Source organism: Trachemys scripta, chromosome 7, assembly GCF_013100865.1.
Source record: "Trachemys scripta elegans isolate TJP31775 chromosome 7, CAS_Tse_1.0, whole genome shotgun sequence".
In the NCBI taxonomy this organism is placed as follows: domain Eukaryota; kingdom Metazoa; phylum Chordata; order Testudines; family Emydidae; genus Trachemys; species Trachemys scripta.
The window spans coordinates 33,103,151-33,116,420 of NC_048304.1; the positions used below are offsets into that span (position 1 = coordinate 33,103,151).

The 13,270-nt window shown below is 60.3% G+C and overlaps 1 protein-coding gene across 6 annotated transcripts in view; it reads right to left on the minus strand.

The window, feature by feature from the left end:
- Window positions 1-590: 590 nt before the first annotated feature.
- SPTBN2 (spectrin beta, non-erythrocytic 2) overlaps window positions 591-13,270 on the minus strand; it is a 56,489-nt gene continuing 43,809 nt past the window's right edge. For 4 of the 6 annotated variants that reach the window (XM_034775379.1, XM_034775378.1, XM_034775381.1 and 1 more), the window contains 17 exons: window positions 12,918-13,181; window positions 12,255-12,479; window positions 11,058-11,147; window positions 10,443-10,703; window positions 9,789-9,919; window positions 8,994-9,198; window positions 8,160-8,534; window positions 7,583-7,827; window positions 7,057-7,195; window positions 6,628-6,712; window positions 6,176-6,372; window positions 5,239-5,387; window positions 4,750-4,825; window positions 4,187-4,425; window positions 3,738-3,911; window positions 3,482-3,524; window positions 2,429-2,662 (listed from right to left, as the gene is read on the minus strand). In XM_034775379.1, the coding sequence (XP_034631270.1) occupies window positions 2,429-2,662; window positions 3,482-3,524; window positions 3,738-3,911; window positions 4,187-4,425; window positions 4,750-4,825; window positions 5,239-5,387; window positions 6,176-6,372; window positions 6,628-6,712; window positions 7,057-7,195; window positions 7,583-7,827; window positions 8,160-8,534; window positions 8,994-9,198; window positions 9,789-9,919; window positions 10,443-10,703; window positions 11,058-11,147; window positions 12,255-12,479; window positions 12,918-13,181 (3,132 nt within the window). Of the gene's footprint in view, window positions 2,663-3,481; window positions 3,525-3,737; window positions 3,912-4,186; window positions 4,426-4,749; window positions 4,826-5,238; window positions 5,388-6,175; window positions 6,373-6,627; window positions 6,713-7,056; window positions 7,196-7,582; window positions 7,828-8,159; window positions 8,535-8,993; window positions 9,199-9,788; window positions 9,920-10,442; window positions 10,704-11,057; window positions 11,148-12,254; window positions 12,480-12,917; window positions 13,182-13,270 lie in introns of all 6 variants that reach the window. The other 2 variants (XM_034775382.1, XM_034775383.1) reach the window with 1 other exon arrangement.

Sequence of the window (13,270 nt, forward strand, 5' to 3'; positions counted from 1 at the left end):
AAAAAGAAGAACAGGAGTACTTGTGGCACCTTAGAGACTAACAAATTTATTAGAGCATAAGCTTTCCTGGGCTACAGGCCATTAGCTTTTGCTCAAATAAATTTGTTAGTCTCTAAGGTGCCACAAGTACTCCTGTTCATAAAGCTTTTTGAATCTCAGCCTCTGTTGCTACTACATAATTGACCAACCCCCATGTCTGACCCTCCATCATCTCCCGCAACTATGAATATTTAAATGGATAAAAACAGAAAAAAATGCTTAAAATAAACATCGATATTATCCCCAAAAATTATTTAAAAAACCAACACCCCCGTGCCAAACCTACTTGTAAATGGCCAGTGGTGGCCACATATGACCCGGTGGTTGGAAGCTGAGCACGCTCCAGCTAGCAACAGGCCACTATGCCATTATTGTCGTCAGTTATTTGTGTAGCAACAGTTCTGGGAGCCAGTTGCACTTGCACTGTGACACCACGTGGCTGCATGTGTGATACTCCTGCATTAACTGCACCCGCCATGCCCATCAGCTCCCAAGGAAGTTGTGTGAACAGACATGCTCTAGTCCCCATTCCTGCTGGGAAACAAAGCCTCTTGGTCTCTACATAGACTCTTTTATTTCAGAGTTTCTGTCAAAAATTGGAACAGATGCCACTGCAAACACATGAATAATGTTTCCCACAAGCACAGAAAGATCACCAGGATGCGCTCAGGGGATGTTCCAGCCAGGGGGTGCGAGGAGCGAAGTCACGGGTCCAAATGCAGCAGCGACATCTTGTTTCCAGGCCTCCCGCTGCAGGAAGCAGGCCCCGCCACCATCCAGTTCTGCAATCCTGCCCACCCCTCGAGTTCCAAACTGCCTGTCCCCCAAGCCCCCAGAAGAGGGAGGAGACTTGGCTCATTTCACAGTCATAGGGGCGAGGGAGCCACAGTGCCCTACCCTGGCAGGGGTAGGGTTTCTCCTTAGACAGGGAAGACCAGGGGAGGCAGAGAGCAACCACTCGTAGCAGGAAGGCACAAATCATTTCCGGGCCACAGACTGGGAAATAAAGGCAAAGGAAACCAGCCAGGGCTTGGGAGGGGTGGGTGGAAAAAGAGACCAGATTGGGCACTGCTGGGGAGGAGGGAATCTTTCCCCCAATTCACCCCAGGAAATCCTATGAATGACTGGAGACCCAGTGGGTTTAGAACATTGGGAAAGTCAAAACGGCAGCCACCTACTGAACAGGGGTTGGATTTTTAGCTCAACTGTTTAACAGGCCAGAGGAGACAATTCTGAGCATCCAGCCTGACCTCTGCCTGCCCTGGCTAACCCTGGCTAGAGGATCCCACCCAGTGATTCTGCTAGCCAAGTGTGGTTGCTTGGTGAGAGACACCCTGTCTCAGTTCAAAAGCCCCACACAGCAGGGAGATTTCCAGAGACACCAGGAGCCCAGCCCCCTCGACCGTCAATGAGGATCAGGGCTCCCCCTTTGTCAGTTCTCCAGCGGTTAGGTGCTGGATTGCCAGAAGCACTGAGTCCCCCCCGCTCTGAAGTCCATTGTTTGGGGGAGTTCAGCCCCTCTGGGAATCCCATGCCCACCTTGGACAGCAAAGCCCTCAGTGTGAGAAGGGCAGTGAGAGAACTGCCCGCCACAGCTGTCTGCATCCTCAGGCAGGGAATCCCTGGTACTGCTGCTGTTTGCAAGCAAAAATAACCACACTCCAAAGACAGAGCCCCAGCCCTGGGAACCTGATCCCATCCCCATCCTGTCCAGCTTCCCTGCGAGGGTCTGGCTGCCTGCAAAGCAGGGGGCACAGGTGTGGGGGCCTCACTGAGGTACGGATACACCAGGGACCCTGCCACAGGATCTGCTAATGTAGAGCAGTTGTAGGAAAGGGGTGGGGGAAGATGTACCACCCCACACTAGGGCAGCTCCAGGACACAGGGGCAGCAAGGAGAGAAGGTTCATGGATCAGAGAGACGGGAGGGAGTAAAGCAAGTCAAACATGCCCCCACTTATGCATCAGCCCAAATGCCCCTCCCCCACCATGCCTGTGTCCTGGCAACCTAAATACCCTTCCCCCACAGCCTGACAACCCTAATGCTGCTCCTCTCCTGTGCAGAAGGTCACAGGGAGGTTTTCCCCAGCTTGGCTTCATGGCTGATGCATTCCAGCAACTCCAGTATTCCCTAGTGAATGGGGGAGTCAGCAGCGGCTCCCAGGGTGGGAGGGTTGGTTCAAACTGTCACATTAGCACAGCTACCAATCTAAAATGCAGCATCCCCACCTCGGACCCAGAGTTCCACTCCCTGCTCCGATCCGTCTGGAGCCCAGAGCCTGCCCCCCCGTGCAGAGCCCCTTGTCCCATCCCATGTCCTTCCATCAGTTCCATGGATTAAATAGCCGGGCAGTGCCCCTCCAGCAGCCCAGTAGTGAGCCCCCCAGACCCTATTGCTTCTTCTTGAAGAAGCTGAATCTCTTTTCTCGGTCCTTCTCCTTGCCGTCCTTGCTGCGCAGGGCCACGGAGACCTCAGCAGTGCTGTTGGGGGACACGGGTGGCATGCTCATGGCCCGCGTCATGCCCTTGCCAGTGAGTGAGGGCGGGTCCTCCGTGTCCTGCTGGGGCGTTGGGGTGCAGGCCACCGAGGCATTGATCACCCGCATCCAGGTGCTCATCTCAGCCTGGGGGAAAGAGAAGGAGCTGTCAGCCGCGGGTTGGGGCAGGGAACTGGAGCACAAAGAGGGCAGGGCACTGGCTCTGGGAGAGGCGGGGCACCGGGGGGGTTGTCAAGGAAGAGGGGTGGGACTTTGGGGCACAGACAGGGTGGATCTGGGAGTCTGGGAGGGGACAGAGTTGGGCAGAGCTCTGGGGTAGGGCCCAGGATTCAGAGCTGATGAGGCAAAGGGACTGGGAGAGGGTGGAAAACAGGAAGCATGCAACTCAGGATGGTAGGGGGCAGGGCAGAGTGGGCAGGGATATCTGGGGGAGGGCTCTAGGGCTGGAATGGGGCAAGGCAGAAGGTCCAGAACACTGGCAAGCGAGGCTGAAGGACTGGGAGAGTCCTGTAATCTGTAACCCAGTGTTTGGCTACTGGCCCCAGGTGCATGGAGGAGGGGCTGTGGGGTTAGCCCCCTCTGCCCCCTCCAGACCTCCTCCACTAGAGAGAGAGACATTACAGCATGGCAGACTTTGATCCCCCAGCGGGTGGCGGCATGCGCGTGTAATACCGACAGATCCCAGTCTTCAGCGGGCGGGATCCAACCTGGGACCTCTGGAGCTTAGTGCATGAGCCTCCACTGCATGAGCGAAAAGCCATACGGCCATTAGCTAAGGCTGTAGCAGACTCATTAATCTCTAAGTGGTCTCGGTGCCAGCACCACACCCAGGAGGTGTGTGGGTTACACAGGCGCATAAACCTAGGAGCACTAGGAGGAGCTCAGAGGCTAGGGGTGCCCTCATGTGGACAGGGCAAGCAACGCCCTGGTGCGTAAGGGACTCACCTCGTCCTTGGCCTGGAATAAATACTCTTTGCCGTCACTCAACCTGCAGAGAGGAAAAAAACACATTATGTCACCTCCCTATGGCTGAGCCAAACCCTGCCTTGTGCCCTGTTCCCTTCAGCCTATCCCCTCCACCAGGTCCCCTCCTTCTCATACTGACACAGTCCCCTCCACTGCATTCCCTCCTCCCCTGCACCCATGGGCTGCAGTCCCTCCACTGCCCACTCTGTGTGTCTGCCACAGAGGCCGCTCCTACCCCAGCTTGAAGACATGCTTGCGTTTCTTGTAGTCCAGTGCCACGTTGCACTGCGCCCCCTGCAGGCTGATGGGCACCTCGCCATGGTAGGGGACGCCATGGCTGGCGTTCTTGGCATCTTTGTAGAAGCCTAGGCTGCCTTTGTGCAGGACACAGTACACGTTCTGCCAGGACCTTGGGAGGAAGCACAGAGCTGTCAGAACAGCCATGGGGAGAGGGAAGAGCTCAGAGCCATCAGCACAGCTGGCAGGGGAGCACATAGCCATCACCGCAAGGGGACCAGGGGTAGGATAGAGCCATCAGTGCAGGCGGGAGGTGGAGCACACAGCCACCAATGACACCATCCAGGGCCCTGGGCAACATGACACAGACCCAGAGCTCTACCTTGAAGGCCCTGGCAGGTGGTCTCCAGGCTCCCCCAGTCAAGGAAGGGGCAGAGCTTCTCTCACCTGTTGGCTGCCTTCTTGCCCTGGGCTTCCATCTCCTGCTTGCGGCACAGTGCCCCCTCCAGGTGCTCCTGGGCAGTGGGGTCTGGTGATCGGAGCGGCAGCGTGGCCGAATGGGCAGGCTCAGGGGTGAGTGCCGGCAGCTTGGTGCGGGCCTTGGGCGAGGGGGCAGGGCTGTGCTCCTTCTCCTCGGCCAAAGTATCCAGCCGGGCTCCGCTTGTCACCTCCTCCATCTCGGGCATCTGGAGGGACAGAACAGGTCTGTGACAGGGAGCACAGCTCCTGGATTCCTCCTGCCTGGGGGAGCTGTCCACCTCTCCAGGCTCTGCCCCACCAGCCCAGCTGACCCCCTCCAGACCCCACTTCCCTCTCAGAGCTGGGGATAGAACCCAGGAGTCCAAGCTGTAACATGGAGTGGATGGGGCTGAAGGTGGCAGAGGCTGGTATCTCCCCTCACACACACGCCTTGTTCCAGAATTGGGCACCTTAGCCCAGCTGCTGTCTGTGGGCCCTTCTGGTCCCAAGGCAGCCCTGGCTGGGGGCTGCGTCTGGGGAAGCTGCATTACCTGCGGGGATTCAGAGTCAGGGTAGATCCCATTCACAGCAGGCAGCTCTGGGAGACGGGTTTGCAGAGTGGAAGTCCTGGGTGGGGGGGGAAATGGGACAAGAGTGAGCATTAGAGGCTGGTGGAGACCCATGAGAAGGGGGAAGGGATAGCTCAGTGGTTTGAGCATTGGGCTGCTAAACCCAGGGTTGTGAGTTCAATCCTTAAGGGGGCCATTTAGGGATTTGGAGCAAAAATCTGTCTGGGGATTGGTCCTGCTTTGAGCAGGGGGTTGGACTAGATGACCTCCTCAGGTCCCTTCCAACCCTGATGTTCTATGATTCTAAGGACCACCACCAACCTTGCTGCCACTCCAGGATGTACCCCCCATTACTGGGACTTCCCCCCAGCCTGTGCTCCCCATGCTGCCTGATGCCAGGACCCCTTCCCATTCTTCCCCCATGCTGTCCTCCCCTCGATGCCAACCCAGAGCACCAGGCTCTGCTCTCACCCGTCAGCATTGCTCAGTCCTGGCCCCTGCTGGCTGTCAGGGAGCAGCACTGGCTGCACCGTGACCTCGGGCTCTGGCTCAGGTGGTGTTGGAGGCCGCCTCTTCCTCCTCTCCTCCTCCTCCTGCCGCAGCCGCTCCTTCTCCTCCAGCTGCAGGGGAGAGGGGCACACAGAGATGGAACAGCCCAGTCCCTCCTGACAAGGCCCCCAGGCTGGGCACGCAGGCCAGGGGCATGCCTCCACATGGCACAGTGCAGGGCTTGGGGTGGGGAGTGGCAGTTCCATAGGGCACCAACCAGGGGTCTGGGTCTGGTTCTGATCCATATCAAGGTGGGCGCCCAGGGGCAGAGCTGGGAACCTGCCCCCAGTGCCAAAGCATTCCAAACTGAGGTTCCAGTTCTGATCCATTTGGCAAGAGATGAACCGCAGTGGCTGAGCTGCCCACAACTCAAGAGAGTCCAGGGGTCTGACCTATACGAGATAGGCCCTGAGGGGCAAAGCTGGGATTGACACCTCCTCAGAGTGAAAGGTGCTCCAGAATTGGGACTGCGGCTCTTATTGGCTTGGCAGAGACAGGCCCAAGGGGCAGAACTCAGATCAGACCCGCTCCAGGGCAGGAGTCCAGATCCAGAGTTCTGGTTCTGATCCATCATACAGACTCAACACAAACACACCCATTGGAGACTCTATTCACCAAGTTGGGTGGGTCTCAGGCCTTAGTTCCAGTTGGTGGCCTCTGTGGCAAACCCAGCGCTACCTCAGGCCCATGGAGACATCCCCACCCTGGGCCAGGGCTCGGGAAGAGCACAGGGAGCTGTGTGGGCGGGCAGTGTCCCACCAAGGCAAAGCCAAGGGCCTCAGGAGGCCACGTGTGGGGGTGCAGCACCCCCGCCCTGGGCACACACCAAAGGCCCCCCAACCCCAGGCAGGGCTCTCACCGTGGTGAGCTTTTCCAGTGCCAGGAAGCGCTCCTCCCAGGCAGCAGCCAACTTCTGGAAGCCCTCGTGCCTCTTGATGAGATTCTCCACCTCGTCCACGTTCCCGCCCAGCTCAGCTGAGCGCACAATAGGCTCCTGGCTGGACAGCCAGGCCTCAGCCATGCTGGCGTCGCGCCCAAACATCAGCACCTCCATAACTGCAGGGGGACAGCCCAGATGGGTGGGGCAGTGCCGGGCACAGGAGCCCAGAATTCCAAGCTGCCAGCCCCCAGCAACCCACTAGACCCCATTCCCCTCATGGTGCTGGGAATAGAAGCTAGGAGTACGGATCTCCCCTCTGCACTCTACCACATCAGATTCAACCCTATACCTGTGCTGCTGCCCCTTTCCCTCCTTGGTGCCCTCCCGACACACAGAGTCCCTTCCCTTCCCTGCCCCTTCTTCTCACTAACCAATCTGCAGCCAGTCCATCTTCTCCTGCCACCGGTCTCCGATCTCCTTGCGCTGCTCTTGCAGCTGGGCCAGCTTCTCTGAAATCTGAGCAGAGGGGCTAGCTCAGGAAAGTGGGGGGCCCACCCTGGAGGAACCACCACGCTTGTGTTGGTCACATGGTTCCACTGCTAGGAACTAGGGCCCAGTCAAATGATTGGGGGTGAGGAATGGATCGCAATGGGGGATGTAAACCCCACGGAGGAGAGGGGCATTTTGGGGGATGACTTGGGAACACACTGGAGAGGATCCTGACCTGGATCCCAGCATAGAGGTGTGGGTATGAACTAGAGGGGACCCAAGACACCCGGTCCACACAACACCTGAGGGCAGTGTCAGAGGGCAGTGCTGGGGTGGCAGGGGCATGGGGGGTGTTGCCTGGGGGGTCTCACCTTGTCAGAAGCGTAGTGGCCCTTGTCCAGCAGGGCGGTGCCCATGGCTATGCAGGCATTAAAGCTGTCCGTCCGGGCCTCCACCTCAGCCTTGATCCCTTGGTGGTTCTTGATGACCAGGTCAGCTGAGGACACGTCCCTGGGGCAGGAGGAAAAGGAGGTACCCTGCAGCATGGCTGAGCTGGCAAACAGACCCCCACTCCCTACTTGCCAGCTGGGCCCAGGCGATGCCCTCCAGTCTCCAGACCTGTGTCCACTGGCCCATGCTGGCAGGGGTGGAGGCCTGGCCAGTCTGTCCTGAGCTATACTGGTCTGTGCTTGGCCATGTCAATCTGAACTGGGATAGACTGGGCCATGCTGAGCTATATTGGCCTGTGCTGGGCAATACTGGTCAGTCTGGTCCATACTGAGCCATCACAGTCTCTGCAAGGTTGGGTGAGCTATGCTGAGCTATACTGACCTACACTGGGCCATGCCAGTCTGGGCTGGGATATCCCAGTCCATGCTCTGGGGGCGCCCTGCTCACCTGGGCTTCTCCTGGGCGTCAATCTGCAGGTGCACCCCGTCCATCCACAGCATCAGGTCTCGCACCATCTTGAAGAAGCGGAACTTGTCCACGGTGTCGAGCAGCAGCTGCCGGCGGCCTTGGCTGCTGCTCAGCAGCTCGGCCCAGGCCTCGCTCACGGCCTGCTCGTGCCGCCGGATGTCATCGGCCTTCTCACCCGCGTAGGCCTTCTGCAGCCGCGTCGCATCCTCTTGCACCTGTTTCACCTGGGGAGCCAGGGATCAGAGTGGCATCCTGCCCCCACCCCATGCCGCCCTTCCCATTCATGGGGGAAGTGTGTGTAGAGAGAGGAATCCCTGACACTGCCCCACACTCCATCCTGCCCATCTCCCTTTCCCTACCCCATGCCCTGTCCCCTTGTCCCATCTTGTTCTCCTCCTCTGCCCCAGACCCCCCAGATCCTGCCCCCAGGATTCCCTGCTCCCCTCCCCTTCCCCACACCAGATCCTACCCCACATCCCCTCCCCATCCCACACGGTTCCCCTCCCGCCGCCGCAGACCCTGCCACCATCCCCCTCTCCCCTGCGGCTGGCAGTACCTGTGCGCTGAGTGCCTGGATGTCATGCTCGTAGGCTGAGTGCATGCGCTGCATGGCCTCGGCCGTATTCAGGTCGCGCCCCACCTCGTCGGGCAGCTGCTTCTGCTTGTGTTGCACCTGGGCCAGTGTCTGGCGAGCATCGTGGTAGAAGCGGTGCAGCTCGTAGGAAGCTGCCAGCATCTGGCTGCGGGTGTCGATGAGCTCTAGCAGGTCGGCCCACGCATCGTTGAGCCCGTCCTTCCACTCGGCAATGGTGGCGTTCTCCGAGTGCCCTGACGAGATCAGCTCATCCGCCAGCAGGTTCACGGCGTCCACGCGCTCCTGCCCAATGTTACTGGTGTCACGGGAGAACTCCCGGAACTTGTCCCGCAGCATCTGGGGAAAGAGAAGGGTCAGGAAGGCCACGGGCCTGCTGGGGACAGTGATGGGACCCAGGTCTCGGGGGAGTAGGAGAGGGGGTTTGGATGGGGTCAGGAAAGGGCAGACAGGAGAAAGGACGGGCTTGAGGGGTGGGAGGGGCACTGAGGGAGGTGATGGGCTCCAGGCACATGAGGCTGCTCCAGCTGGGCTCCATGTAGGGCTACCTCGGCTAGTGCTGCACAGAGGCTACGCCACACTGGGTAGCCAGCCGGGCTCTGGCACCAGACTGCACAGGAGCCCAGCCTAGCGGAGACTGGGATGGCTCAGCATGGACCAGTCTATCTCAGTCCAGAGTGACCAGTATCACCCAGTACAGAGCAGGATAGCTCAGCGTGGACCAGTCTAGCCCACTTCAGACTGACATGGCCCAGCAGGGACCAGTCTAGCTCCCCCTGCTCAGCACCGGGCACTCACAGTCACATGCTCGTAGTCCTGCCCCAGCTCGTGGGAGGCAGCCACCACCTCGCGCTCCGAGATCCACTGCTCCAGGTCATCCACGTCACGCTTGAGCTGGCAGAGGCGCTGGTGCTCCTGCAGCTTCCCCCGCCGCTCCTCTGCCAGGTCCTTCAGGCTGGCGTACAGCTTGTCCACCTGGCCCTGGCGCAGGGTGAGCCGCTCACTGCAGGGGGAAGAGCCACTTGAGCCACAGGGCGGTGCCTGCCCCTCGCCGACTGGAAATGGCAGCACTGCCAGGGAGCAGGGGCCCAAGAGCTGGGAAAGCCCTGGGGCTAATCTGCTGCCCAAGAGGCTGGGGGGTCCCATGCTGTAGGGGCTGTGCTGGAATGGGCCATGCCACGCTCGACGGGGCTGTGCCAGGGTTGGGGTGGGCCATGCCAAACAGGAGGAAGGGGGCCATGTTGCTAAGGGAGTCCCCGCCTCTATCCCAAGCAAGAGGGACTGTAGGTTCCAGATCTGATCTCCCCTGGACAGCCATGGTGCCCCTCTCTCCATGCGCAGCCATGGCGAGTGGTGCCTGGGCAGAGAGCGTTGGGCCACAAGGTCTGTGATGCAGGCACAAGCAGCATTCAGCCAGGCTCAGGCCCAGCTGAGGGGACAACTTGGGCTCAGCGGGGCGGAGGGACAGAGCTTTGGACTGGGCTCCTGGCAACCCATGGGAAGCTATGGACTCACTGCCCCCCAGTAGCACAGGGCCATGGGACCTGGATCTGTGCCCACTGTGGGGGGGAAGGGGCACGCGGGGGGTCTTACCTTTCTGGGTGCTCACTGGCCACCATGTCGCGGCTCTGGTTGGAGAGCTGGTGGATGGTCTGGGCGTAGTCATCCAGTGCCTGCTCCATCACCAGGTGCTTCTTCACCATGGCCTGGGCAATCAGCTCGTCCTGTGGGTGCCGGACACCAGGCATCAGAGAGGGATGGAGGATGCCATGACACAGGGGCAAAGGGGGGGATGGACGCAGGTGCCAGGATGCAGGGACAAAGGGAGCGGGTGGGCAGGGCTGTCCCCAGCTCCTAGGACGGTGGTCAGGCTGAGGGTCACTCAGCTCTCACAGGCCCACTGGCTTTCACAGGTGTGTGTGGGTCAGGGTGGACGCAAGACATCCAGGAGCAGGGTGGGGTCCATGACCCCAGACCTCAGCCTTCTCCTGAGACATCATGTGCAGCTTCTGTGGCCAGGGGGTGGCACCCACCAAGTGAGAGGCACCCCGGCTCCCCTGGGTATCAGGGAGCAAGGGGGCTCTCACAGGCAGAGAGGGGGTGGGGCAGACTGGGCTCTGTGCCCCCCGCACACCTTTGCCTTTTCTTGGGACATCGTGCACAACAGTTGCGTGGGGGGGCCACCTAGTGGGTGTAGGGGTACACCTGGTTCCCATGGGGGCGGGCTCCACTCCCTTTCCCCCAGACCTTGGCCTTCTCCTGGGACATCATGTGCAGCTCCTGCTCGCCCATCCAGGCCTCGGCTTCAGCCACATCGAAGTAGAACTGCTGGGCAGCGTGTGCCCGCTCCAGGCGCTGGTGCCGCAGCTCCGCCTGGTGCCTCAGCTCCCGCCAGGCCTCCCGCAGCTCTTCCACCCGCTCCACGGGCCCGCAGCGCGCCAGCCCTGCCCGCCGCCCCAGCAGCTCCTCCACGCGCGGCTCATGGCCCTGGATCTCCTTCTGCAGGGTCTGGGGCAGGGATCATGGGCAAGGGGGGTCAGAATGTGGCCATCACCCTCTCCCCTATGCTGAGCCCTCCCGCTCCTGACCCTCCCCAGCCTTCAGAGTGCTCTTTCAGTAGAGTCTGGGAGCAGAGAGGAAGGGGGGGTCATGGTACGTCCACTCCCAGGCCTCACTACTCTTCTGACCCTCCCCCAATTCACCCCCCCCATGCCAACTCTCCCCCACCCCCCTCCTGCTTTCATATTCCCCCAACCCCCTACTCCTGCCTTGTCAAGCCCGCATGAGGTAGGGAGCACCTCTAGCACTGAGTGGGGTGAGCAGACTCCAGCCCTCCAGTCCCTCCCCAGCCTGGCACCACACCTGGTTCTTCTTTATCAGCAGCTGGACGGTGGGCAGGTCCTTGCCATGGTCGGTGGAGATGGCCATGGGCATCCGCTCCCTCACCCACAGCTGAAAGCACAATGTGGAGCAGGGTCAGGGGCACATGAGGGGCACATGGGGGGACTGCATGGGGGGTTCACAGTGGGCACACAGTAGGGGATGCAGGGAGAACTGTGCAGGGTGGGAGATGCATGGGGACTTCACGGGGGGTGCACATGGGGGTCTGCACAGGGTGGGGGATGCATGGGGTGTGTGCAGGATAGGGGGATGCATGGGGGCTGCACGGGGAGCACACAGAGAGGGGGATGTTGCATGGGACAGGGGCTGCAAGGGGATCCATGCATGGGCAACCTCAAACCTGGCAGCCCCTCCCCCTCAACATTGCAAGTCTGAATATCGGGGTGGGGGATTAATGGAATTTCCCAGTTTAAAAAAAATTTCCCTCCCACGCAAAAGTCCATCCCGTGGACCCAGCCTGACCCCCCACCCCATCCACTTGTCACCAGCCAGGGTGGGACCCCCACATATGCTGCACAGAGCCCCACTGCTGAAGCTAAAGGGCATCACCGGCAGGTATAGCAGGGACTGGCCACTGGAGGGGGATGGAGACTCACACTTAGCCAGTGAGAGCTCTATTTGTTCAACAGCACTAGAACACTGGGAGGCAGGACTCCTGGGTTCTCTCCCTGGCTCTGGGAGGGGCATGAGGTGTAGTGGGCTGGAACAGTTGGGCTGGGAGTCAGGACTCCTGGGTTTTCTCCTGAACCCTGGGAGGGGCGTGGGCTCTGTCTCTGGTTCTGGAGGGGAGTGCAGAGCGCGGCAGCAAGGCCAAGCCCAAAGATCTAGCACATTCATTCTGAAAGGCAGTGTGGCTCCATAACTGAGACTCGGATCTGCCCCATTAGAGACCCAGGGCTTAGTGCTAGTCCCTGATAGGGACCCATCATTAAGCTCCAATACTGTCCAGGGGGCACAGTGGCCTGCAGAAGAAACCCAGCCTAGATGCCCCCTACCTTGCTCCCTGGCACGGGGGAGTGCTGGGTGCAGCAATGGGGCTCTGCACTCCTGTAATTCTAGGCTGAGACCCATGGAGTAAAAGGCAGCAGCCTCTAGGGCTGGTTCTCATTCCCGTCCTCTCCCCCATGGCAGCGCTGCCTGCAACTGCCTGGGACTCACGATCTCGTCCTCCAGGTCACGGTTGAACTGGTGCTCCTCCTTGGAGGCCAGCAGCTTGTGGCAGCGCTCCTCCAGCGGGCCCCGTAGGTCCAGGAACTTCTCCTCCACTGCCCGGAACTTGCCTTCCACCTCGGCCGTATTGGCGTCCTCCTGGCTCAGGGCCAGCGCCTGCGACTGGATGGCCTCCACCTCCTTCTCCCGCACGTCCATTTGGTTCTCCAGCATCTGAGGGGCAGAGGAGTGTTACAGCCTGGGGGACTCCAGCAGAGAGCCCCACCCCAATGGGAGCAGGGAGTCTGGCCCTTCTCCCCACTGGTGTGATGCAGCCACAGGTCCCCCTCTGCTTCCCCATGGTGCTTGGGGATCCTGCAGGTAATCAGTCCCACCTCTGAGCCATGGTGCATGGAAGGGGTGGTATCAGGGACAGGGCCAGTCTAGGGTTCTCCAGGGCAGTGGCCGATGGAGTGGGCTCCCTCTGACGGGGGATACCCAAGGCCTTGGAAATAGGAGAATGGGTTCTGGGATTGAGAGGGTCGGATGGCCAGGGTCTGCCATACCTCACGGGCCTTTGGGACCTGGAATTTTGGGTCATCTTGGAGTCCATCATCCCTCACCCCAAGAATCTAGGCTGCCCTCCCCTCTATTGCACCCACCACCCCAGACCTGTTGCTTCTTCAGCAGGATGTTGACGCTGGTCAGGTCCTTGCCGTAGTCATCAGACTGGAGCTGGGCCTGCAGCCCAGCCAGCCAGGCCTCCAGGGCGGAGCAGCTCTGGGTGAAGAGCTCGGCCCGGTTGGCGTCAAAGAGGCACTGGGCCTTGGTCTTGGTGGTGGACTCTAGCTCATCCCATAGACGGTGGAGGCTGCCCAGCTTCTCCTTCACCACTGGCTCCAGCTCCGGCTTCTCCACCATTAACTGCTGCCCCTCCTGTCGGGGACCCAGAGCACTGGTTAGGGGGACAGGGCCCTGCGTGTGCTGTAGGGTCTTTGGGCCCCAGCAGGCATGGCCAAGCCCAG